General features: G+C 48.6%; 2 protein-coding genes across 4 annotated transcripts; both read right to left on the bottom strand.

Annotated features, from left to right (window-relative positions):
* Window positions 1-457: 457 nt before the first annotated feature.
* Window positions 458-3,929, bottom strand: Prph (peripherin). 3 transcript variants are annotated; one of them, XM_020169467.2, is made up of 9 exons: window positions 3,332-3,929; window positions 2,903-2,963; window positions 2,634-2,729; window positions 2,080-2,247; window positions 1,837-1,962; window positions 1,537-1,757; window positions 1,384-1,433; window positions 1,080-1,159; window positions 458-864 (listed from the first exon to the last, which is right to left on the bottom strand). In XM_020169467.2, exons 1-9 carry the CDS (start codon window positions 3,865-3,867, stop codon window positions 796-798), a joined length of 1,407 nt encoding a protein of 468 aa, XP_020025056.1. In that variant the 5' UTR covers window positions 3,868-3,929; the 3' UTR covers window positions 458-795. The 3 variants fall into 3 exon arrangements, with proteins under 3 accessions (XP_020025056.1, XP_020025057.1, XP_073939396.1); XM_020169468.2 differs by having other exon boundaries at window positions 458-861; XM_074083295.1 differs by lacking the exon at window positions 1,080-1,159.
* A 15,354-nt stretch (window positions 3,930-19,283) lies between these two features.
* Window positions 19,284-26,431, bottom strand: LOC109690218 (tubulin alpha-1C chain). Its single transcript, XM_020169438.2, has 4 exons — window positions 26,272-26,431; window positions 23,102-23,324; window positions 22,821-22,969; window positions 19,284-20,359 (listed from the first exon to the last, which is right to left on the bottom strand). Exons 1-4 carry the CDS (start codon window positions 26,272-26,274, stop codon window positions 19,385-19,387), a joined length of 1,350 nt encoding a protein of 449 aa, XP_020025027.2. The 5' UTR covers window positions 26,275-26,431; the 3' UTR covers window positions 19,284-19,384.
* Between the last annotated feature and the right edge of the window lie 311 nt (window positions 26,432-26,742).

Below are 26,742 nucleotides of genomic sequence, written 5' to 3'. Positions count from 1 at the left end.
AACCCTAGTATGCACGAAGACTTGGCTTTGATCCCCAGAATCACAAAAGGAAGAAAAGAGAAAAGACATAGACTTAACAGAATTGAGGTAGGTGAAGAGAAGAAAGGTAAGATGAATGAATTCTAATTTGAAAAGAGGAGTGCCAGTAGTGCCTTCTTTGGAGGTGGGAAATCCAGGAGGAAGGACATGATTGTAGATGGGGAAAGAGGAAGGAGCTCTGGGACCTGTTGAGTTGATCTGTGGGACACTCAGCAAGCAGCTGGACATTCAGGGCTGCACTGGGGAACAGAAGTTCAGAAGGAAGGGATGGAAAGGTTGGAGAAAACCCATTAGGGAACATAGGCATTATAGATGCCAAAGAGTGGAGGTCAGAATGACCCCAGAAGTAGGAAAATACTGCTAAGGCTCCCTCCACCCCTGGTCTTCCCCTTCCACAGACACAAATGCACACGAGAGATTTCTCTTGATAGCAGCTTTATTTGACTTGAAAGTGAAGCTCAGACCCTGGCCAGCCCACTGATCATGGGATTGTGTCTGGAGCAAACTTGTCCTGGGGGTCACTGGTCTCTTACTAGGACACCAAAAGGAAAGCATATGGGTCACATCTATGTATTAAGGCAGGGAGAGGCACAGCTACTGCTGGATGGGTAGGACTTGGCCATGGGCGAGGGAGGGGGGAACTGGCACCACCCTCTGGACACATGCAGAAGGAGGGGAACTATTTTGGGACTGATTGTCAGGGCTTGGGTTTGGAGTAGGCCTAGGGCAAGGTCAGGGAGCTCCCAACCAAGGGTCTCAGTAGTTGTGAGTGGAAGACTTGTCCAGCTCACTGTGCTGCTCCTTCTGGGACTCTGTCACCACCTGCTGGGGGCAAGACACACGAGTTCAGCACCACCAATTTTGGGATCATGGTGTTCCCTGTTGGCATAACCAGCTGAGGCTTCAGTTTATCCACCCATTTTCTCTGTCCTATCTTTCCCCAGAGAACCAAGAACCCACAACACCCTAAGATCTGCAGCCAGGCTTGGGCTCAGAAACAATGTGAAATGGTGGGGTCCTTGGTCAGGGACCTGTCTCACCTCCCCGTCCCGGGTCTCAATGGTTCTGATCAGAACCATCTTCCGGCTGTGACTGTCCTGGAGAGGTTCCACCTCAGGCACTGGAGAAAGCAGGATGAAGGGTGGAATGGGAAAGGCTTGAGATCTCTCTCCTTTCAGGTTCCCACCCCCATCCCTGAGGGGAGGGGACTGGCATAGAAAAATAATAGGGGCCAGTCTAAGCCTGGACTCTGTTCCCTAAGCAGCACCAGAGCAGGAAGAGTCCAATCAGGACAGAAAAGGACAAAGGAAGGTACAGGCTGGAAGCTAGACGTGGAGAACTCACCAGTCGTCTTTAAACTCAAAGAAGCAAAGGAATGGATGGGCACAGAGATCCTGCGGGCGAAGCGCGAGGTCAGCTCCCTGCCCAGGTCACCTGCTTCCCTCTATCCCCAAAATCCATCACTCCCTGCTGCGCCCCAGCAGCCTCGCCCCTCACCGGCTCTCTTCGCCCTCCAGCAACTTCCGGTAGGTGGCGATCTCGATGTCCAGGGCCATCTTGACGTTGAGGAGCTCCTGGTACTCACGCAGGTGCCGCGCCATCTCCTCCTTTAGCTGCCGCAGCTCCTCTTCAAGCCGCGCGGCCCCGGCCTGGTAACCGCCCGCCTCCAGGGCGAACTGCTCCTCCAGCTCCCGCAGCTGCCTGAGCAGCGCCTCGTTCTGGGGAGGGGGAGAAGAGGGTCAGTCGAGGACCACTTCATCTTCCGGCCCCAGCCAGGGCATGCACCTTCTTGCTCACCGTGCCGCGCAGCCCGTCCACCTCGCACGTCAGGCTCTGGATCTGGCGTCGAGATTCGTTCATCTCCTGCTTGGCTTGGCGCAGGGCCTCGTGGTTGCGGTTAGCGGCGTCGGACAGGTCCGCGTACTGCAAAGTTGAGGGGTAACCCACGTTGGAGAGGGCTGGGATGTGCGACATCTCCCAGCGCCTTCCCCACCCAGACGATCTCAGGCGAGCCCATAGCTCTCTCCGGCTCTCTCGCACCTTGGACTTATACCACTCTTCGGCCTCCTGCAGATTCTTCGCGGCGATGTTCTCGTACTGCGCGCGGATGTCTCTCAGCGCCGCTGTCAGTTCCGGCTTCACCGTCGCCTCTACCTCCACCTGCTGCACCTGCTGACTCTCCACGCTCACCTGCAAATCTCGAAGCTCCTATGGTCCAGGATGAGCAGATAGTGCAAATCCCACGCGGGGGGCGCAGTTAGCGTAAGGAAAAGAGAAAACAAACACTTGCATGAGCGGAAGGGGGCGCCATGGAGGGCAAGGCCCACACTGGACTGTGCAACCTGCGCCCAGGCTGGATCTGAGCCAGCTGTCAGGTTCTTGATGCAGCTCCCCCGACCGCCAACAGATGGCGCAGGGGTGGAAGTCAAACCACCTGTAGAGGGGGTGAGTGGCCAAGTCTAAAGAAAAACAAAAAAAAAAAAAACGCACTCACATCTCATCCCCGCTTCACCCACTAGTCTCCTCCAGAGCTTCGTCTCCATAGTTCCAGCGAGGCCACTCCCAAGCTTACCCTGACACCCCTGCCCACCCACCTCCTCGTGCAGCTTCTTGAGGAATTCGATTTCATCCATCAGGGACTCAATCTTGCGCTCTAATTCCAGGCGGGACAGGGTGGCGTCATCCACGTCCTTTATGGGGCAGGAATGGAGAGGTCAAGAAAAGGGAAGGAGATGCTCAGGCCAAGAAAAGGCCTGGCGAGGCCTTCCCTGTCTGCGTCTGGGTGCCTCCCCTCGCCCACCGATGCTACCCTGGATATGCAGGCCGGGGGTGGGAGGTGGAACTCGATGTGAACAGGGCTCACCTTACGGAAGAGCACGAGGTTGTGCTCCGCGTCCTCCCGCTTGCGCGTTTCGTCCTCCAACCTAACCCGCAGAGTGAGTAGCAGGGTCATCGCTTAGTCCTCATCCCAAACTCCGTCCTCCCCTTCCCCAAGATCCACTGTTCCTGTTTCCCAGGACTCTAAGGGGCGGATTTCAGGCTGCCTAGTGGAATTGCCCCGACTTTCTTTCTAACGGGCTGGAAGCTGAGAAGGGGATCCCCTTAATACTTGGGGGAAGTATAGACACCCTCCTACACACCTTCCCAGACACTCGGAGCAAAGTGGGTGAAAATGCTGCTTGCACACACACGGGTTGGCCAGGGGAGCCACGCCCTTGAGTTGCTGGAGAGGAGAGGAGGGAGGAGCAACCTCCTCGACGGCCGCCACCCAGCCCCAGTCCTGCCCCCTGACCTCTGCTTGAGAGCCGCCAGGTCCTCCGCCAGCCCATCGCGCTCCACTTGCACCCGGTCGCGCTCGCGGCCCAGCAGCTCTAGCTCCCGCCGCAGTTCGCGCAGCTCCTGCTGGCACAGCTGATCGGCGCGCGCCGGCTCCTGGCCCCGGGCCTGGCTCAGCTCACCGCGCAGGGCCGCGTTCTGCTGCTCCAGGAAGCGCACCTTCTCAATGAAGTTGGCGAAGCGGTCATTGAGCTCCTGTAGCTCTTGCTTCTCGTTGCTGCGCGTGGCCAGGAACTCCTGATTGAGGGCCTCGGCCATAGAGAAGTCGAGGCGCTCGGAGGGCAGGCGCAGGGTCCCTGCCCGAGGGGCACGGAAGCTGCCCAGGCGCACCGAGGAACTTGGGGACGCCGAGCCCAGCAGGCGGCTGCTGGAGAAACGAGAGCTGGATGAGTAGGAAAAGGCCCCGGGGGACAATGAGGGCGGTGGCCCGAAAGTGCGTCGGTACGAGGTGGAGGCGATGCTCGCCCGGAGGCCCGACGGGTGGTGGCTCATGGTGCCCGAGAATGGCAGCCACCGCTTGCAGAGATAGGCTGGGGCGGGAAGGAGCCGCAGACTGCTGCGAGGCAGCTTTATAGCCCTGCGGTCTCTGGGGGGGCACGGGCAGCTCCTCCCACTGGCCTGACTAGAGCCCGACTGTGTGGGGAGGGGGATGCCCCACCCTGCGGAACAGCGGCAGGGCGGTACCCTCCCTCTCCTGGTTGCTGGCGCTCTGCCTACTTGATTCCCCCTGTTGCTCATGGTGATGGAAGCAAGGATGTGACCACAGGCAGGCGTGGGGGACCTGCCAGCAAGCATCCAAAGCTGAAGCCTAGGGTGGGAGGGCTTGACTTGAGCTGGGATCCCTGCCTGGATAAGCTGGTAAGAATTTGGGGATAGGAGAACCAGAAGTTAAAGGGGAAGGTTCTGGCACAAGAAAAGGGTGGCCTGGTGGAGGGAGAGTTGACCTGCCTAGGCCCCAGAGCTGGTGCCTCCACTTATCCCCTGAAGTCAGCTGGGGCTCTCCTTTCTACTGCTGTCAGCTGCCCCTCTTTCACCACACCCAGCAGAAATAGGGGACCAGAGGGCAGAGGCAGAGGGGGCTGGGGAAGGAGTGGCCTCTCCCTATTCCCCAGGGCTCTGTGAAGGGCTGGTGATTGGCGCCAGCTCTGCAGCTAATGGACTGACCAGCTCCCCTCCCCCTCCCCTTGGCCCAGCAGAGGTTGTCTGCTGATGTTTCCACCTTAAAGACACAGCCCCCAAACCTGGACCTCCCCAAGGCTCCAACAGGGTGGTACCTCCCAGGGGGCTGAGGGTGGCTGGGCCAGATCTGGATCCCACTCTGTAGGGGGAAGGTCCGGAGCCCAAGGCAGAGGCTGAGCCAATTGGGCCTGCCTGTGTTATGCTGTCTGCCTTTACTGTATTTTCTCTCCCCTCCCCACCAACTGCTGCTCAGTCACGGGCCTTACGGGAACCAGGGCAATTTCTGAGGTAAGAAGGGGAGGGGGCTGAGGGGCAGCAGCTGCTGCCAAGGCTGAGAGATGGACAGACTGGCAGGCACCGGTTTCCATTATTAAGGAGATGCAGATACTCAGGGATGGTGCTGCTGGAGGGGGATGAGATAGGGAAAGAGAAGAGAGTAGGCTGCAGGCAGATTCACAAACAGATGTATATGCATAGCCCCTTATACCTGTGTGTTCATACACTACATACACAAATACACAGCCACACATCCCTATCCCTCCCTCCCTCCAGTTAGCAGGAAGGCTGATGTCTGGCCTTTGCATGTCACACAGCTTCCAGAATGCAGGCACAGGCCACCCAGAAGTGGACAGAGGCAGTTCCAATGGTCTGCAGGAGCCAGGGTACTGATGCCTGTTGGGTTTGCCAGGAGTCATGGAGCTGCTGCTGGGGACTCCAGGTCACTCCAACAGGACAGATCCACCTCAGATTGGCCCTGAGGAAAAGAGTTAGGTGTCTGAGAAGCAGGTTTGGGGCTCCAGACTGGATTCCTGGTTGGGGCAAGGAGGATGGCTCCCTGCCTGGCCAGCTCCTCGGTACTGCAGGGCAGAAAACTCCCCTCACCCTTTGTGTGTCCTCTGAGATGGGCCAGAGCCAACACCTGCTCCCTTGCTCCCTTGCTCCCTCACTCACATCACTATGACTTCCTGTCCTCCCCAGGCCCCTCCTTCCTTCCGGGCTATTAGTCTCTCCCTGCACAGCTGCCAGGTCCCTCTCCTTGATGGGTCTGGTTTGGTTGCCAGGGGAATGGGAAGAAGGAAGACGGGAGAAAGGGACAGGATGGATACACCAGGGCCTGTTGCCCCCATCCCAACTTGTGGCAGCAGGGAGGGGTAGGATACCCTTTGGGCTGGGGTGGGGGCCTTGACAGGTGTGAGGAGCTTGAGCTTTCTGCTGCAGCCTGGGCCCTGAGCCCTGGCTGCCGTTGGTCTGGAGCTCCATCCACCTCAGACTCAGCCCCACCCTCAGGAACTAATTGGAGCCAGTGTCCCAACATGAGGAGGGTAAGCAAGGCCTGGGGGGAAGAGGGACCAACTCAGGCCTTGTTTTTATAGACAGCTGGTGGTAGACCCTGGACTTTTAAGAGTACGGGTTGTCTGAGCTGGGGCTGGGCAGAACAGGGGAGGTCCTGGGCCCAGGGTGTTCCCATCTACTCCCTTGCCTAAGCCCCCAGCCTACTACCCAGCTTCTTCAGAGGAGATGGAACCAGTGAATCTCTCAGAAGGACTCTGCCAGGTGTGGAGTGAGGAAGGCCAAAGCCTGGGTGGGGGAACCACAAGGCAGAGGAGACTCCTCTGGTTACTGGGAAGAAGCCAGGCCTGGGAGGACTTGGGGCAGGAAGACAGGTAAGAACTGACCCAGCATGCGACTGCTCAAGACTTGGATCCCTACCCTCTATGGTACAAATTCAGCCTCATTGCAGTGTCCCCCTGTATCTCAATAAAATGGGGACAATTGTAGCTTCTACCTCATAGTGCTATTGGGAAGATTAAATGAACAAACAATATCTATATGTTTAGCACTGGAAAAGCTGAAAAATGCAAGCTAGTTTTATTATTATTAATCTGGGTGAGCCAGGCACCAGAGGCTTGCCTATAGTCCTAGCTACTCAGGAGGCAGAGATCAGGAGGACTGAGGTTCAAAGCCATCCCAGACAAATAGTTTGCAAGACCCTATCTCAAAAAACCCTTCACAAAAAAGGGCTGATGTGGTGGAGTGGGTCAAGTTGTAGGCCCTGAGTTCAAACACTAATACTGAAAAAAAAAAAAAACTCCTGGGTGATATTTTCAGTCCCAGAATGCAGGGAGGATCCAGGTTTCTTTTGGACTATCCCCACTAGTGGTTGAGAGCAGTGCTGGACGCAAGGTGGAAGAGCCAAACGCTGCCTGGTTGATGGCTGGAGGGCAAGTGGCCTCATCCTTCCTTAGTGTGCTAGAACTCTAGAACACCAGTGCTCGATGCACTATGTGTGTTGGGCTTTTGTGAGTGACTTAACCTCTGCTTGAACATTTCCTTTATCCATAAATGGGAGTGATAATAATAGTACCAATCTCATAGCACCGGGAGGGGTAAATGAGTTATAATACGCTAAACACTGAGTACTTGGCCCATTGTGTTTGATGTGTAAGTTTTCTGCCTCCTTGGCTGCTCTGCTGAAGGCTTAGAGAGAAGCAATTGTATGCATTCAGGGCTTTGCAAGAAAGGTAAGCAGTGAGGTTACGGGCATGGTAACTAAACCATGAGCCTGGACCTTAAGCTGGGTCTGCAGGGCTATGTGGGCAAGAGAGTAGATGGCTAGGTGAGTAAAGAAGTTGACAGTTGAACTCCCTGGCAAGGCCTTAGTGCAAAATCATAGTGCAAAGGAGTCCAAGGAGCTGCTGAGAGGGCAGGAAGTTGTTTTCAGACAAGAGTGCATGGTTTATGATTTGGTAGTATTTATGGATGGTAAGGTTCCCAAGGTGTTTCTGAGAACATGGGCAGCTGAGGCTAAGGTAGAATAAAGGGATCTCTTCCTGTGGGAAGAGATCAGGACATCAGCTGTATGAATCTGAGTGAGTTACTTGTTCTCTCTGAGCTTCAATGTTTTCATATGTAGAACAGAGATAATGACTCCCAAGAGGCTCACAGTAGGTGCTCAGCAATATTGACTGCCTACTTCCCCTGCCTATGGCAGAGAGGTGACAGACAGAGAAGCAATGACATGTTCCCCAATTTCTCGTAGCAAGTGTCAACTGAGGTCTTCCCTTTCAGGCCAGTGTCCTCCCAAGATTCCTTTGCTAGTCAGGCCTTGTGACAATTACCTGTAGCTCCCAGGCTAAAGTGGGAGGACCGCTTGGGCCTAGGAATTCTAGGCCAGCTTAAGAGACTCAGTTGCCTTCCCTAGTGTTTCCTCTCTTAAGTCCCCAGCTCTGAGTGCCTATTGCCTCTGAATTGGTTCACTTTTTTTTTTCAATACTGGGGCTTGAATTCAGGGCCTATACCTCGAGCCACTCTACAAGCTCTTTGCTCTTTTTCTGTGATGGGTTTTTTTCAAGATAGGGTCTCTCAAAGTATTTGATTTGCCAGGGGCTGACTTTGAACTATGATCCTCCTGATCTCTGCATCCTGAGTAGGTAGGATTACAGGCATGAACCACTGGTGCCTGACTTGAAATGGTTCACTTTACAATCAACTCTCAAAATGTCCCAGATGAGGAATTTAGCACTGTCCCCTGGTCCCCATGGTCCCTTTCCCCCATCACATAGGTGAGACCCTCTGGCTCAGATGGACAAGGTGGCTGACTTGTCTGCAGTTGCACAGACCCCTCTCTGGGAGATCAAGTCCTGGATGGCCCTGCTGGTGTTCTTGACTCTGGGATCATAAAAGCCTCAGAGGGGATTCAGCTCTCTACTTTTCAGTGGGGACTCTCTAGCCTAGTCTGGGTGCAGGGTTTCCACTGATGGAGTGACTTCATGAGTGAAATCCTGTCCCCTTTATCTTAATTTTGGGGCTCCACTCCTAGTTTGAGAACAATCAGGACATCTTCCATCTCATGCTCTCTCTCTCTCTCTCTCTCTCTCTCTCTCTCTCTCTTTTTGGCCTTACACATGCTAAGGCAGGTGCTCTACCACTTGAGCTCCAGGCCCAGTCCCTCATCACTTCTTTCACTGAGTTATTTAATAATAGCTAACACTTCCTATGTGCCATGCACTGTAGTAAGCATTTAACACATTTTCTCATCTCTACTATCACAATAACCCTACCATACAGAGTAATTTACTATTACCAGTCCCACTTTACACTTTACAGATTTAAATGGGAAGCAATGGAAGCAGAAAGATTAAGCAATTTGCGCAAAGTCACACAGCTAATAAACTAGTAATTTCTTTGTATGTTTGACTCTCCTCTCCAGGATTAGGTCAACTGAATGATTGTGAGGCACCTGAAATTCTCTCTCCCTCTCTCTCTACCTTCCTCCCTCCTGTCTTATCTGTAAAATAAAGAAAGGTATTGCTGCCACCTTCTGGTCAGACGTTAGAATGACATGTCAGCTGTCTGCATCTGCGATAGTTGAGTGCCAGATTTAGGCTGCTGGAGCATTGGAATTTAGGGGATGCTTCAGAATTGTTTACTGTTAGCTCCTTTTTACAGATGAGAAGAATTTATTTAAGGAGGAATAAAGTACATTCATAGTAGTACTAGTATTAAGAGTTTGAATCCCTGATTCCATTCTTTGCCTGGGTGTTAGGAGTCTCCTCTGTACCCTAGAAGCCAAAAGCCAGGGCAAGAGGAAAGGCAAACTCTTTTCTCAGCTTCTCCCCCATCCCCAAATCTTCTTTTTTTTCTTTTATTCATATATGCGTACAATGTTTGGGTCATTTCTCCCCCCTTCCCTCCCTCCCCCAATACCCCCCTCACTACCAGGCAGAAACTATTTTGCCCTTATCTCTAATTTTGTTGTAGAGAGAGTATAAGCAATAATAGGAAGGACCAAGAGTTTTTGCTAGTTGAGATAAGAATAGCTATACAGAGAGTTGACTTGCATTGCTTTCCTGTACATGTGTGTTACCTTCTAAATTAATTCTTCTCTAACCTTTTCTCTAGTTCCTGGTACCCTTCTCCTATTGGCCTCAGTTGCTTTAAAGTATCTGCTTTAGTTTCTCTGCATTGAGGGTAACAAATGCTATCTAGTTTTTTGGGTGTCCAAATCTACTCTGCCCACAACCATGAAACCATTTGCCACTGCTGGCCTGATCTTTCCAACCAGCTACTACTCAGCTGTGCCCGGTAAGCACACCCATAGTGTGCCTCAACTTCCCAGCCTCCCTAGCAGAGGGCTGAGCAAGCCTTCTCTAAGTGTGGCCTGGGGACTTTAAAAAGCACATTCTAGTATTCCACCCACATCTTCTGAATCTCTAGAATCTGCTTTTCAACAAGCTCCTTTGATTTATATTGCCAGCAAAAACTTCAGTAAGTTTTTTTCTATAAATTGTCTTTTACCTCAATTTTGAAAATTTGAGAAAATTTCAAACCCAGAGAAAAGTTGAAAGAATGCTACTGTGAACCACAATAAACCCTTCTTGTGTCTGCCAAGCAAGACCTAAGTTCAAATCCCAGTGCAACAACAACAACAAAAAAAGACACATGGTCACAATATGTTTGCCCAGGCTGGGGTCAAACTTGTGGGCTGCTGAGCAGCTGGAACTACAAGCATGAACCACCGACTACCTAAGATACAATGAAAAGCCATTGCAGAATTTTAAGCATGACCTGATATGATTTATGTCTTTAAAAGTTCAGTCAGAAGACAATTTCAGAATTGGGACATTCTATAAGACAACTATTCCTAGGTTCTTTTAAAAATCAATTTTAAGTGGGTATAGGGATTATTAGTATAGTTCAGTGGTAGAGCCCATGCTTAGCATTTGTGGCCCTGGGTTCAATCCCCAGCATCAGGGAAAAATGGGGATGATTTTTTTTTCTCCTGAAATTGTCATAACAAATGACCACAAATTTGGCGGATTAAAATAGCAAAATTTATTCTCTCACAGTTCTGGAATCCAGAAGTCCAAAATCAAGATGTAGCCAGGGCTGTGCTCCTGAAAGCTCTAGGAGAGAAGAATCTGTCCTTGCTTCTCCCAGCTTCTAAGGATTTCAGGCATTCCTTGGCTTATGGCTGCATCACTCTGATCTCTGCTTGTTCCTTTGCATAGCTTTCTTCTGTGTCCCTCTTCTCTTCTCTGTCTTGTAAAGACATATATTGGATTAAGGGCTCAACAGGCAATCCAAGATGTGCTCACATCAAGATCTTTAAGCCAGATGCCGGTGGCTCATGCCTGTAATCCTAGCTACTCAAGAGGCAGAGATCAGGAGGATAAAGGTTTGAAGCCAGCTCTGGAAATAGATTGTGGGACCCTATCTTGAAAAAATCCATCACAAAAAAGGGCTGGTGGAGTGACTCAAATGGTAGAGCACCTGCCTAGCACGTATGAGGCCCTGTGTTTCCTGACACTGCAAAAAAGAAAAAAGTTATAGAATCTGGGCTTCTCCTTCTAGTCTCCACTTGATCTGCGTGTCTCTTAGAAGAATCTTGTGGGGACAGTGTGGAACCCCTAAATAAGTGGGACTAATTTATGGAAAGCAGCCAAGCCAGACAGAGGGGCTCACAGTCAAGACATATCATGTTGCAAGGAAAGAGCAGCTGAACACAAATCCACAAACTTGGCCCCAGTCACTGGGCCTTGCTTTCCTCAGTGATAAAAGAGAAGGACTAAATGAATTGATATCTGATGTACTTTTCAGGCATATAGGTCCTGTTTTTTGTTTTTGTTTTTTTTGAGATAGGGTCTTACTATGTAGCCCAGGCTGACCTTGAACTCTCAATCCTCCTGTCTCAGCCTTCTGAATGCTGGGATTACAGGAGTGAACCACCACCCTCAGCTGCATATGGATTCTTGAGCAGCAGACTCAGATAATAAAAGAAACATAAAAGATATTAAAAAAAAAAGAAACACAAAAGATAATGATGGATCTTGGGCCACTGTCCCCCTGGGAGCTCTGACCTTTTCCTTTACAGATTGATGTCTAAGATCTCTGTAAAAAATGGGCAGCAGCCCCTTTTCAGAGAGGGGAAGGTGTGGTGGTGGTCGTGGAAGTGGTGACAATCTCTTTCAAGACAGTGCTGGAATTGGAATATGCATTTTTTTCTGGGCTGGGGATTGAACCCAGGGCCTTGTGCATACTATGCAAGCACTCTGCCATGCAGCTATCCCCAAGCCTCTCATTTTTAGAATAAACCACAGTCCAAGGAGAGGATCCCACACTGATAACTCTCCAGGACTCATAGGGACTATCTTAAAAGGTGCAGACTGTATGCTGACCCACCTGGCAGCCCGGTCCTCCTTCTTCACAGCTTCTATGAGCTCCTCTGCCTAGAACCCAAGAAGGTTACATAAGTAGGAAGCTCTTGTTCTCCCAGGCATCACCTACACCCTGGGTCCCTACTTCCTGATGAGGATGCTGAGAGGGGAGCAGAACTGATGATTCTTAGGGTTGTGAGGAGACACCACCCTGGCTTATGCTCCTTCTGGAACAAGGACTCGTGCCCATCAGGACACTGGTCAGAGGCTCTTCTGTACTCATGACACTCTGCCATCCATCTCACCCTATCTCTTGTGGGGACATCTGAACGGACAGATTCAAAGGTTCTGCAGCCCTACAAACTGCCTTGCCTTCCCTCTGCCTGCAGGCCAAGCAGGCATCATCTGACAGCTGAGTCAGGCTTGAGCTTCTGGACCCTGGGCTCTCCCAGGCAGAGTGGTCTTATTGACAGTATCTGTGTTGTACTTTGAATCTAGAACATCCCTCCAAAGATTCATGTATTGAAGGCTGGTCCTTACCTGATGGCACTAATTGGAAGTGGTGAGACAGGAGGTAGGGCCTCATTAGAAGAAGTAGGACACTGGGGATGTGTCCTTGAAGGGTATATCTTATTCCTGGGCTTCTGCCCTGCCTCCCTTCCAGCCGTGAGGTGAACCTGTCTGCCACCATGCCACCTCATCATAGGCCTAACAGCAATACAGTCAGCTGACCATGGACCAAAACCTCTGAGACCACGAGCCAAAATAAATCTTTCCCTTTTTAAGTTGTTTTTCTAGGTATTTGGTCACAGTGATGGAAAGCTGACTAATGCAGTCTGTTAGAAAGTTCCCTAAGTCTTTAGGCAAATTCTCTTTGTTCTGTTCTGTACTGGCACCTGGCTGGAGGGGAGGGAGGAAATAGATGGAGATGGGAAAAAGGAGAGGTGAATGACAAAGAGAGGAAAAATGGAAGGGAAAGAGGAGGAAGAAGGGAAACAAGAAGGGAGGTGAAAATGAAGACTGGGGTATAGAGGGGAGAAGGAGGGCTGGAGGAATAGCTCAAGTGTAAGAGTGCCTGCCTAGCAAGTACAAAGCCCCAGGGTACCACCAGAAAGAGTGAGTGAGAGAGAGAGAGAGAGAGTGAGAGAGAGAGAACAAAGAAAATGATCCAGTAAGGGAGATTCAGGGTTTTCACCCTCAAGGACCCAAGAGCCCCCTCAGAGAAAGACAGCCAGTTGAGTGGCCCCTATCCCCACCCTGGAGCCCTCAGAGTCTGGTCTGATTCTTCTCCCAAGAGTTCCACTGCACCACCACTGGTCTAAATGGCAGCTCAAATAATAGAGAACTTGCCTAGCATGCATAGGCTGTGGGTTCAAATCCCAGCCCACACGACAGAGGGGAAAGCTCAGTGATCCTTGATCTGAAATAATGTGAAGACTCAGGAAGATATGGGACCAGCCTGGAGTCAGTCTCACTCTTATGGGGGAGGTGATTCTTTCAGAGCAGGCCTCCTTGCTCTTCTGTACCTCAGCAGACAGGCCTCTGGTTCTATTCACAGTTGCCTGTCGAAAGGAAAATGTGGCACATTTTGGGTGCCTGCTGATGTTCTCTGTGTGCTTTGGTTTCTGGTTTTTGATTTCTGGTGTCCTTTCTCAAGACTCCTGAGAAGACTGGAAGGAAGAAACATATCTGTTTGGTTTAACAGTAACTGGAGGGAAGGCAGTAAAAAAAAAAAAAATAATAAACAAGGAAAGGAAGTGGGGAATGGAATCTTTAGTCTCTGAAGGTGATGTTTGCACTGAAAAGGGGTTATATAGCCAGGCGCCAATGACTCACACCTGTAATCCTAGCTACTCAGGAGGCAGAGATCAGGAGGAGTGTAGTTCAAAATCAGCCTGGGCAAATAGTTTTCCAGACCCTATCTCGAAAAACCCTATCACAAAAAAGGGCTGGTGCAGTGGCTCAAGGTGAAAGCCCTGAGTTCAAACCCCAATACCACCCCCCCTAAAAAAAAGGGGGTTATACATGTCTAAAAGGGCCTTAAACCCCTGTGGTACCATGCCACAGTAGTACTCCCAGCTACTAAATTAAAGCAGGAGGATTACTTTAGCCTAGAAGTTTGAGACAAGCCTGGGCAACATAGGGAGATCCTGTATCTTCAAAATAAAAATAATCAGCCTCTTGTGGGTCATGTGTGAAATCCTAGCTACTCAGGAGGCAGAGATCAGGAGGATTGCTGTTTGAGGCCAGCCCAGGCAAGTAGTTTGAGAGACCCTATCTCGAAAATACACAACTTGTAAGAGGGCTGGCAGAGTGGCTCAGGTGGTAGAGTACCTGCCTAGCAAGCGTGAGGCCCTGAGTTCAAACCCCAGTATCTCCAAAAATAAAAATAAAAAAAAAAATAAATAAATAAATACATAAAGCATCAGGCTTTTATGTTTGTTAGAATGCTTTTGACAGGAAGCAATAAAAAAAATTAAAGAGCAATTTTAGGCCTGGCTAATTTAGAGGCTCAACACCCTATCATGGACCCACGTTCTTTTCATCTTTCTCTCTGCCAGGATCAAGATGTTAGCTTTTGATCTCATGTTTGTCCCCTTGTGGTCACAAGATGACCGCAGCAACTTGAAGTGTCTTGAGCAAGCATCATGCACTCACAAAATGTCCAAAAGGTACAGAGGGAAAATCTTTTCCCTGCATTCCTTTTCAAGAGCAACAAAATTTTTCCAAGAATACCTTCCTTCTATCCCCCAGCAGCAGACATTACCTCACCTCTCATTTCCATAATGACATCACTTGCTGGTTCCTTAACTGATCCTTGGCAAGAGGACTGGAATTGCCTTGATTAGTTTGGATGAAAATTCACCCGCGTTGTGGGATGGCCCCAGCCTCCTCTGATGCACTGAGGGACCAGCACCTTAACAGAATCAGTGGTATTGGTAAAACAAAGAGACAGGAGTGGCTTTGGAGGAGATATGCACCAATGGTTGCTCTCTTCTGAGGCATATGGCATATGGCTTATAATGCCTTGAATTAAGGTTGTATATGTGTAGTCTGTCTTTACAATCCAAGAGGGAGAAAAAAGCTAAATATATTCCCTGGAGTACCCAGCACAGTGACCTACACCAAATATGTGCTTCAGAAATAATGCATGAATGAAATATAAAAACTAGAAATGATATGATTGCTATAATGGCAAAATTGGGTTACCTTTGCCAAGGACATTTCAGTATTAGTTTACTGTTGGGCCTGACATCTGTGAGCCCAATGAGCTATTTGATAAGAAGAGAGAAGTGTGGGGAGGGGATAAAAGGTGACAGGGGCGAAATTGCATTTATACCTACTCCTCCTCCATGAATTAAATGGATTTGTGGACGTAGACAAAGTTTTGTGTAATTAGGATAACTTTATATGCTATAAAACCTTTTTTGGTCTCTACCAATTTTTAAAAGAAAAAAATCTACTGGTTCTTGGGGTATAGCTCAGTGGTATAGTGCTTGACTAGTGTGTATGAGGCTGGGGGTTTGGTTACTAACACCACAAAAAGAAAGAAATTTTCTGGTGACAAGATGTGTTTAAAGGCATTTTTTGTATCACAACTAAAAGCAAACATGTCCAGTTCTGTAAGGTTGATTTTGAATATTTGGCTTCTGTTGCAGACTTGAGGTTAAAAGAAAAAAAACCAACAAAAAACATTTCCCCAAAACCTGCACAGAGATGACAAAATCAAGGATGCCAGGCTCTTAGAATGAATGGGTCAGTGACAGGCTAGTGAGAAGTCAGCAAAAGGGACCTTCTCCACTGGGCCAAAGGCCAATTCCTACCACACACCTCCTCCCTGGCACACAGAGTTCTGTCTTCCTTTCAGCTTCTGCTGCTGTGTCTTCTAGACAGCCACCTGGGAGCCATCCATCTGCCTGGGTAATCTCTGGCAGCTTCACCTTGTGGCCTTAGTTGACAGGCACTGGCCATGCTCGCCCCAGTGTTTAGGGGGTCAATGCTCCAGGTGTTCACATGGGAGGAGGGGATCTTGTCACAGGAGTCTGGGCAGATGGCAGCAGCTATCCTGCAAGGACACAGTATCTTCCCATGATCTGAGAACTGACTCACTGAGATTCAGGAGGCCTAGCCAAAAATGTCCCCTCACTTGGGAAGCTTCAGACTAGATAGTGGAGACCAGTTGGCTTTGGCACTCTGGATCTGCATGCTACCACCTAGGTCTCCTGGGATGTATTCTGACAGTCCCAAGTGGAAGATATCTTGTTAGCTAGAGCTCCATCTAGTGTTCCAGGTGAGGGCTGTGCTCTGTGGGCCTCAAGCCTGGCACTGTCCCTTCAGGTCTGGAAAGGCTGCCAGGTGCAAAGACGACTTCCCCTAGTGCTGCTCAGAGATTACTTTGGAGTCAGAGTTCTGGGGTCAAATTTCAGTTCTGCCACTTGCTCTGCAGCTTTAGATTAGATACTTAATCTCTGAGTTTTGGCAAAGGATGTAATGACATTCCCTCACAGGGCAAAGAGGAGTGTGAAGATTATGAGTTGCTGAAGCTATAGATGCACCCCTACCTCCCACAGCCCCACTTGGCAGCCACACACCTTCCAGAAGTTAGGATCCTCTGTGTCGAGCTAACTTTTCACCTGGGCTGAACTCGAACCACGATACTCCTAATCTCCGCCTTCCAAGTAGCTGGGATTACAGACATGTCTAGCCTTCAGCTGGATGATTTTTTTTTTTTGGCGGCACTCAGGGCCTCACATTTGCTAGGCAGGTGCTCTTACTGCTTGAGCCACTCCGCCAGCCCCTATATTGGGTATTCTTGAGATAGACTTTCTCGAACTATTTGCCAGAACTGCCTTTGAAAGGAAATCCTCTTGATCTGACTCCTGAGTAGCTAGTTTTCTTTTCTTTCTCTTTCTCTTTTTTTTTTTTTTTTTTTGGTGGTACTAGGGTTTGAACTCAGGGCTTCATGTTTGCAAGGCAGGTGCTCAACCACTTGAGCCACAGCTTCAGCTCTTGGATTCTTAATTTTCTAATTCTTTAACTTGACAGGTTCCAGCTAGTGTGTAGACAATTGCCACCTGCTTCCTAACCACCTAAGACCCCAGGTAGACAGACAGGCATTCTGGCCTCTTGTAGTCATTCTGTTCCTCCTTACCCCAGCTCAAAGCAGCTCTGCCCAGACCCACTTGCCCCTCAGTGGCTGGCAGCCTCTAGGTAGTGGAAGCAGCTGGCTTCCTGGTAGGTCAGGTGAGGGCAATGTAAGCCCTCTGTCCAATCAGCCAGAACCTGGGGCCACAGCCAACCTCAGAAGTCCAGATTTGGAGGCTGTGTCCATTTATCCCATCAGGCCTGGGCTGCATTTCTGAATCCAGACTTTCCATTTGTGCTCAAGGGCAGATCAGATGATTGTCAGCCACAAAGCAGTGACCTAGACCTTGGGGTATATTTGTTCTTGCTGCAGGCTAACTTCTATTCACTCTCCCTCCCACACAGGATGGGGGTGGGGTGGGGGGGGAATCATCATTACAAGGACAGATCCCTCCCCAGCCACTGGCACTTTGCTCCTCCAATTCCCCAGGCTTTTACTGGAATATTTTTCTTAGCTAAACTCTTCTCTCACCTTCTTTCACCCTGTACTGTAGTGGCTGTTGAAAGCTTTCCAACTCTTTTCACATCTTGACTCATGTATAAAATAATTCATCTAGAAGGCTTACTGAGGTAGTGGAGGGGCCATTCCTGGCCAGGAGATTCAGGCTCCCAGGTTGCACCAGGTCATTCAGAAGGCTGAAGGGAATCCTAGGCGGGCCCTCCTCAATTCCATTTTCAAGGCACACTGCTGGCTTGGAGAATAACCCTCTCAGGTGTGGTGGAACATCATGGCCAGCTGAGGCTGGGTGACTTACCTGCTCCTCTTTCATATGTGGGTGTCCTGTTTCCTTCACTATTTTCACTGTAGCAAACACATCTCCTGGGCTGAAAAGGTCTCTGGAAGTCCCCCCTCCCCCCAGCAACCAAGGTTGTCATTTCAGCCTGTATCTCCGCCCCCCACTCCTCCACCTTAGGGTGCAGAATGAAGCTGGTCTGTCTGTAAGTAGCAAAAGGTCAATTTATGTCTAGAAACGAGGCTGGGCAGAGGTCTTGCTTTTCACCCCAAGGGCATAAAACCACAGGAAAGTTATGATGTCCAAAGCACAGTTTAAGATTAGGCTGCCAGTGAATTCCAATTCTGTGAATTAGCCCTCCCCATGTCCTGCTAAAGGGAGACACTTATTCTCTGCCCTTCTCCATTTTTACCAAAGAAATTATAGGTGACCTCCCCTGCCTCATGTTAAATGCTCAAAAAGAATCTTCCAAAAAGCAGGGCTGTGCACACAACCTAAACACTGGGAGGGCCCAGGAATCCACCTGCCCACACCCAGTAGGGACTTGGAGATGGAAGGGAGTTAATCACTGGTTGTGACATTACCCTTCATCCCAGCCCAGCAATTAAATTTTATTAATTGGGCAGTAAGGAGGTCTTGGGTTCATTTATTTTTGTTAATTAAAAGGTCACCTCAGTTTTCACTCCTTAGACATGGATGTAGCTACATTTCTTGTTTCAATTAGGGGTGTACTTGGTATGGAAAGAGTACAAGTTCAACACATGATTTGTAAGTTGGTGGAAGCTACTATGAGCATGTGTTTTAAGTTTACACTACAGAGTGATCTCCCCCCCCCATGTCAAGTTTTTACCTTGCATGTACTGGAGTATTTATTTCATCTATTAAATCGTTATGTTTCTCAAAGAAAAAAATACTAGGCTACAATCGGGCTGGTGGAGAGGTTCAAGTGGTAGAGCGACTACCTAGCAAATGTAAGCACGAGGCTGAGTTCAAAACCCAGTACCACCAGAGGGGGAAGAAAGCTTGCATACTCTGCTTACAGATACAGCAGTTTTTTTCTGTGTGGCCCAGAGTGGCCTCAAACTTTCAATCGGCGTACCTCAGACTCCCAAGTACTGGAGCTATAGGCATGTACCACTGCACCTAGAATTAACAATTTTTAGGTGTATGCTTCATAGAGAAGGTGGCTAAAATGAGCAGTAAGGAACAAAACTCCAGCGGGAAAGAAAGTAAGTCAGAGCAAAGGTGAACACGCCTACAATTCTGCCTGCCACCCCCATCTGCAGTCACTTAGTCACTAAGGAAGCCTCAAAAACTGGCTCCTTCTGCACAAGACTGGCCTTTCAGACATTGTCTTTTGCCACTGCTCAGTTCAAACTTACAGACTGCACTACTAGTACCTGAATGCCAACCACCAGTGCCACATCAACCTGTGAAAATTCTAATTGTGTCTCAGCCAGCTCTGTTAAGCCCCACTCCACAGCTACCCAGCTAGAATCTGCACTTTGTACATACAGGTAACTCTTAAGCACATTTTAAAGTACAGACTTAATGACCTAAGTCTGTGATATCAAGTTTAGTCACCACTCACCAATTTAGGTAATAAATGAAACAAACCAGTCTCAAAGTAGGCACTTACTCAATCACATGGGTCTTTTCACCCCAGATTAGTGCTAAATGGTTCCGAAGCCAGTTTGATATTTAAAACACGAACATTTTTATTGACAGTTTAGGATTAAAACACAAGTTGCACACAGAAATAAGACAACGGAGTGTAAAATTGTGCTGGACAGGTTAATACTCTTCACCTTCATCCTCTCCATCAGCACTATCTGCTCCAACCTCCTCATAATCCTTCTCCAGGGCAGCCATGTCCTCACGGGCCTCAGAAAACTCTCCTTCCTCCATCCCCTCACCCACGTACCAGTGAACAAAGGCACGCTTGGCATACATCAGATCAAACTTGTGGTCCAGGCGAGCCCAGGCCTCAGCAACGGCTGTGGTGTTGCTCAGCATGCACACAGCTCGCTGTACTTTGGCCAGGTCTCCACCAGGTACCACAGTGGGAGGCTGGTAATTGATGCCAACCTTGAAGCCAGTGGGGCACCAGTCCACAAACTGGATGGTACGTTTGGTCTTGATGGTGGCAATGGCAGCATTGACATCTTTGGGAACCACATCACCACGGTACAACAGGCAGCAAGCCATGTATTTACCATGGCGAGGGTCACATTTCACCATCTGGTTGGCTGGCTCAAAGCAAGCATTAGTGATCTCTGCTACAGTAAGCTGTTCATGGTAGGCTTTCTCAGCAGAGATGACAGGGGCATATGTGGCTAGGGGGAAGTGGATTCGAGGGTAGGGCACCAGGTTGGTCTGGAATTCTGTCAGGTCAACATTAAGGGCTCCATCAAATCTGAGGGAAGCAGTGATGGAAGACACAATCTGGCTAATAAGGCGGTTAAGGTTGGTGTAGGTGGGGCGTTCAATGTCGAGGTTTCTACGACAGATGTCATAGATGGCCTCATTGTCTACCATGAAGGCACAATCAGAGTGCTCCAGGGTGGTGTGAGTGGTGAGGATGGAGTTGTAGGGCTCAACTACAGCTGTGGAAACCTGGGGTGCTGGGTAAATGGAGAACTCCAGCTTGGACTTCTTGCCATAATCAACAGACAGACGTTCCATCAGCAGGGAGGTGAACCCAGAGCCTGTTCCCCCACCAAAGCTGTGGAAAACCAGGAAGCCCTGAAGACCTGTGCACTGGTCAGCCTGCAAAAGAAAAAGTTAATTTTAGCATTGAGACATTATCTGGTGAAAGCTGCAATGGACTTCTATGAAATCTGAATACACTGAATTTAAAACTCTTCTGAACAGCATTTGCTGAGAAAGCAGTTATAAAGTGCTTCTAAGTGCTTAGCAATTCAGGGAAACTTCACAATCAACTCCAGGGAGGGATATCTAAAAAGGCTATTTTAAAAATAAACGATTTTCATCTCCTCAAGTAGAGGAACCACAAGGTTTGGAATGGATACAGACAGAGCACAAGGTTTAGTAGTCAGGAGGGCAGCCCTCTGGTGCCCTTGATGCTCTGGTCACAGAACAAGGGCAACTTCTCAGTTGGTTACCATGGAGCAGGGCTAGGACCACCAGTCCAGTACAATGAATGTTTCACAAGGATCTGGCAGCAAATCTTTGAGTTGGAATAGAATAGGCAAGTTCCAATGCCCTGGTGCTGGAGTCACCAGCAAGAGCTGTGAGTCCAGTTCTACCTGTTCTCCACTGTGTGACTATGACCAAATTCACTTCTCTATCTTAGGCTCTCTCATTTATTGCATGAGAATAGTGATCAACCTCAGGCTATTGAGAATTAAATCAGTATTTGGAATAGTGCTTGACACACTAGGTACCAGGAAGCCTATTCATTCTGAGTCAGGTGATTTACTATCAGAATTCCATGAGATCTCAAGTCATTGGAATTTTCCATTCAATTAGGATATTACAGGTAGCAAACTGTTACTCTATAAAAGGTCAATTTTGACCTTGGTCCTCATGGGTGCTTTTCTTGTGGGGCTGGCAATAGAACCCATAGCCTCATGTAAAGCTAGGCTACCTACCACTGAGCTACAATCTCAGCCTCAATTTTGACCTTTCAAGCAAAGTATTCTATTGACAATTTTCTTCTATGTGCTCAGAAATTAGCTGACATTCTCAGTGGACCCTTTAGTTCACTTATCTTGTGGGGCCATACTGAGTCTGACTCAGAAAGACCCTACTCTACCAATCATATCCATGAAGCATCCTGCAGACACAGTTATAACACCAAAACAAATACATTTCTTCTGGTAGTCAATGAACACCCAGAACTCTAGGTGGTTTTTACTAGATTTGTTCCTAAATACCAAGTTTGTACCATTTGTAACTGAATTTAACTTGCAAGCGTTGGAACCATTAACCCAGTTTTGCTGGGAAGTCTATGATAAACATCTGTGAAAAGTATGAACCTGTGAATGACACAAGAGCGATCTTTTTGGATAAGGACAGTTGTGGTTGAATTTTTTTTTTTTTGCAGCAGTAGTGTTTGAATTCAGGGCCTCACACTTGCTAAGTAGACACTCATACAGCTTTGAACTACTCTACCCGCCCATTTTTGTGATTTTTCTTTTTTAAATATGGCCTCACAAACTATTTGCTAGGCTAGCTTTGAACCTTAAGCCTCCTGAGTAGCTAGGATTACAGGCATGAGCCACAAGCACCTGGCTGTGATTTTCTTGACAAACTACCTTCATGTGTGATTTTCAGCTAATTACTTACAAACTGTTCAAGGAGCGTAGTCATCTGATTGCCAGGTTCTTAATTAAAATGATCCCAACACACTTATAAAGTTGCCTAAGGCCTTTTTGCCACAGAACTAGTTTGCTACCCTGAGCTCTAGGAAAAAAAATCCAAGGCACTAATTTCCTGTGATTATATCTCAGAACTTCAAAGTTTTAATGACTGATACCTCCTTCTCTCATAAAGAAGCTCCTGACTCCACTTTCAGCTTTGGAGCTTTCTCCTGAAGGGTGTTTCTAGAGAGTTGTTAAACTAGCCTCTTACTTTTTTTTTTTTTGGGGGGGTGGGTGGGAGAGGGAGTGGTACTGGGAACTGAACCTAGGGTCTCCCACGCACTAGGTAACTAACTGCTCTACCCCACTCCCTGAACTTTCATTATTAACATGGGGCACCAGTCCAGAGTTTTTTAAGAAATGAATTTGATCAATTGGTTATATGCAGGAGTCAGCCACTTTCTCAGTTTGACCAAGATGGCCTAAAAGCAAGCATTGGCATCTCAGCTTGAAACAAAGAAGCTTAATGGTCTTAAGGGTCAGTGAAATTGTTAGTTTACTTGGTTCTCACCTGGACACCAGGTAAATTGTCTTCATTGAAAGAACACAATTGTCCAGATCTTCGCAAGACACAGAAAGAGGGAAAGTACTTTGCCCCATAGTTGTCCCATAACCAAGGACCACCTACCTAGAAGCCCAGCTCGTTTAGTGAGCAGTTCAAGTCTCATTTTATTTGCAAAGAATGATTCTCTCTGGGGCTATGGCTCAGGTGGAAGTGTACCCGCCTAGCAGGAACAAGGCCTTGAATTCAAACCCCAGTACTGCCCCCCTCATAAAAAGTTTTTTCACAGTTTGGTCTCTTAAAACTGCAAGAGAAAACTCTTGTCCCTCTTTAAAGTGTTTACCAGCTTGCGAATTCGGTCCAAGACGAGGTCAATGATCTCCTTGCCAATGGTGTAGTGCCCACGGGCATAGTTATTGGCAGCATCTTCCTTGCCTGTGATGAGCTGCTCAGGGTGGAAGAGCTGGCGGTAGGTGCCTGTGCGAACTTCATCTGGAAAAGGAACAGAAAAAGAGTCAGCCATCACTAACAACCTGCCCCAACCTAAAGGACCAAGGAGCCCCCAGGACACACCTCTTACCCAGCACCCTTGGGAAACCCCTTGGGTTACTGAGGTCAACTCACCAATGACCGTGGGTTCCAGGTCTACAAACACTGCCCTGGGCACATGCTTGCCAGCGCCTGTCTCACTGAAGAAGGTGTTGAAGGAGTCATCTCCTCCCCCAATGGTCTTGTCACTTGGCATCTGGCCATCGGGCTGGATGCCATGTTCCAAGCAGTAGAGCTCCCAGCAGGCATTGCCAATCTGGACACCGGCCTGGCCAACGTGGATGGAGATGCACTCACGCTGTGGAGGAAAAAAAGAAAATGTTAGAATGACACATCAGATGAGAAACTTGGGAATCGGTCACACCTAAATGACTAAACTTCAAAGACAGATAACCGTCTTTCAGTGGCATTCCTTCCCAGGACTATTTCACAAGCAAAAATCTTTGAAGACCTAATTCAGATGAAATGCTTTGACAGGAGATAAATTAATCACCTACTAGGGTAGGCCAGACCCTTCCTTTGTAGCCACAGTAGATCAAGGTCAACTTGCTACCATTTTGGAATGACATAAGCCACACTATTTACAATAGAATTCCCACTGGCTCTTGGGAAACACGCTTGCTGATTCACCAAACTCATGCAAAATTCCCCCTTGGAGGGATGATTCATTATTCTTAGAGTGACTGAGTAACTCATGAGCTCATGCTGGTCCCTCTTTAATCCTATTCTTTAAAGACAGAAGTTCCCTGCCCAAGCCCCTGTAGAACCAGTTTAAACCAGCAAACATCAGCCATATGACTCATGGAGAAATTGCTAGATAAGCAGCAGTTAGCTGTATTTTAAAAATCGTGGTCAGAGACAGCCTTTTCACCCCGTGGAAGAGTCTAATCTCTAGTAACAATATTTTTCCTTCACCATCAACCCGTCTTGGGGGTGGGAGAACAAGGCTAGAAGGGTTTAAGACTTTACTGTAATTAAGAAATTAGTTGTTTCCTAGTAGAATGTACATCTCCAGCACTGCGGGAAAGTCTACTTAACAGTGGGGAAGTATGTTTTCCTTTCCTTATTGAACAGCCACTCAGAAGTTATCAAACCCATTCCTGCTTGATAAAATAAGGTAATGAACACAGAATTTGTATCTACAGACTTAAGAGGAAAAGAAAAAGGGTATTCATTGTATTTCATCATGAATCAGATTAGCCATTTTGGAGTCTTGGCAGAGAACTTTCAAATTTTAACACCCAAAATCTCTACTACTCTCCTTATTTTCCCTGAATACTATAATTTAAGCTTTTAAAAGCTGATAAAGAAAACTCAACACCAGCTACGGTCTCAAAGCTCAGTGCCTTGTCTCATAACCTAGGATAATAAAACCCCATTGCTCACAACCTTTGACTTATGATCACCTCCTTCCCACTTGTGTTCCCCATAAAACAATCAAGTTCTCCTGACCACATCAGCAAGCTCAATATTACCTGTGTTACTCACCAAGCTCTAAGGCTGGGGAGAGTGGGAGCTATTTGTTCTAAAGAGCCCTTTAATGTTTACTATTGCATCATGTTTACCTTCACCTAGACTTTGGAATTTTTTTTTTGGTGGCACTGGGGTTTGAACTCATGGCCTCATGCTTGCCAGGCAGGTGCTCTTACCGCTTGGGCCACTGCCACCAGTTCTTTTTTTTTGTGACGGGTTTTTCCCAAATAGGGTCTTGAGATGCCTGGGCTGACTTCAAACCTCAATCCTCCTGATTTCTGCCTCTGCTAGGATTACAGGCGTGAATTTTGGAAACTACACAGCCCAGGCATCTGTTCATGGTCCAGTCAGTCTCATGGAACTACAGTATCTAAGATCCATTCATTCTAACAGCAGGCAAAGCTAGTGGCTAGCTTTGCCCCATTCTCCCGCCAACACTTGGGAGATGAAAGGAGGCACAGGTGAGCCACTTAGTTTAGCTGTAAGTGGATGAGCAGTCTCTGTCTTATAAAAACTATTCCTGTAACCAGTGTTTGCCTCAACAGGTATGTTTCTCTGTTCTGCCCTTTAAACAGCCCACTACTTTCTGAATTATTTTAACAGTATCTTTTTGGTCTGACTTGGTGAAAAGTTGTTACAATCAGATAAACTTCTGATAACTATAGTAATCCTGAATCTGGTCAGCTATTCACAAATCTTTTTAATGGATATTACTTTGAAACATTTGATACTTGTTTAAAAACAGTACCTTCTAATTCTTATTTTTTGGCAGAAGTGGGGCTTGAACTCAGGGAATCAGCTTTCTAGAGGCACTCTACCACTTGAGCCACTCCTCCAGTCCTAAAAACAGCTTCTTCTAGGTAGACCACCAATACATGTCCTTAGTTGTTTCTAATACAAAGGAAACTATACAGAAAATGCTCCAATTGGCCGGGATGTAGTTCAGGGGTATAGTGCTTTCCTAGCATGAGGGAGGCTTTGGGTTTGATACTCAGCACACACACACACAAAGCTCACACTGCATATGATTTCATATTTTTGTTTTTGCTAAGGATAAACCTCCGGCCTCCCGCAAATTTAGGCAAGCACTCCGCCCATGAACTCCACTTCCAGCCAGTGTTTCGTGTTTCTTGAAAACTGAACTAAGAACATATTGTTGGTACTAGTTTATTCTGTGGCTTTATAAGAAAACATCCTTTTATGGGCTTGTTTCTGAAAGCTGGCTTACATAGAAAGTTTCAACCATAAATGCTACATGAACACAGAAATGCAGGATTAGGCAATGTGACAGAGGAGGAGCTCGCCTTCTTCAGGTAGATTGGTGCAACTGGAAGCAGGCCACAGGTGACTCAGCAGCGAGTCACAGGGCGTGGAGAGGCCCCCGGAAGTGCACGCACCGTCGGTGCGGAGCGCACCAGGTCCTCCAGGGTCTGGTGTCTAAGGCGGAGGGAAGATGAGGTCATTGGGAAAATGCGGAGAGACTTTTAGCCTCTCCAAGTTTAAGCGGCCGACGTGAAGAACTCCCTGCACTTCCCAGAACGATAGTGGGCCCTGCCGGGATGCTCTCATTAGGATCAAGAGGGCCTTGCATTTCCACCCAGGGCAAAGACTTCCAGCCCCAAGTGGCGCGGATCGGGTGAACTGTTTCCCCAGCCTGGCCACCAGAAGCCAGTTTGACCGGAGGCGGCGGGAGCCCTCGGAAGCTGTAGCAGGCATTGCCCCACGTGCAGCGTGAGGGTCCCCTGTCCCACTGCCCGCTAACCCTTACTCACCATGTCGGGGGCTTGAGGATTTCGGCGGCGGAAAAGCAAGAAGAGGGACGGCAACAAAGATCTCCCACTAACAGACTACCAAGGAGTCCGGGGGAGAAGCAGAATGAGGGCGGCGGCCCCACGAGCTTCCTTTTATACCCCACCCACGGCCACGCGGCGGGAGGGCGGGCTTGGGACCCCGCCCCGGGCCTCTGCGGCCCCGCCTCCGGGCCCTCGGGGAAGGCGCTGATTGGTGGGTTCAAAAGTTCAAACCAAACTGTGCGGAAGGAGCCAGAAGTAGGAAGGGGTGGAGACGGCCGGGCCCGGGTGGACCAGGTGAGGGGGAAGGGGAGGTGGAAAGCGAGGCGTCTGCACTCCCTGTAGAGGGTAAGCAGGTCAGGTGGGCCAAGCCCTGAGAGGTGCCCCTCCAGGTAAGGACAGAGGCCGTGCCAGTTCCGCACCCCCAGCCCTGTGCCCGAGACTCCCGCACCG

This window comes from Castor canadensis, chromosome 8 (assembly GCF_047511655.1).
Source record: "Castor canadensis chromosome 8, mCasCan1.hap1v2, whole genome shotgun sequence".
Lineage (NCBI taxonomy): Eukaryota > Metazoa > Chordata > Mammalia > Rodentia > Castoridae > Castor > Castor canadensis.
Note: the sequence above shows the minus strand (reverse complement) of the source record. Positions and strands in the feature narration are given on the sequence as shown.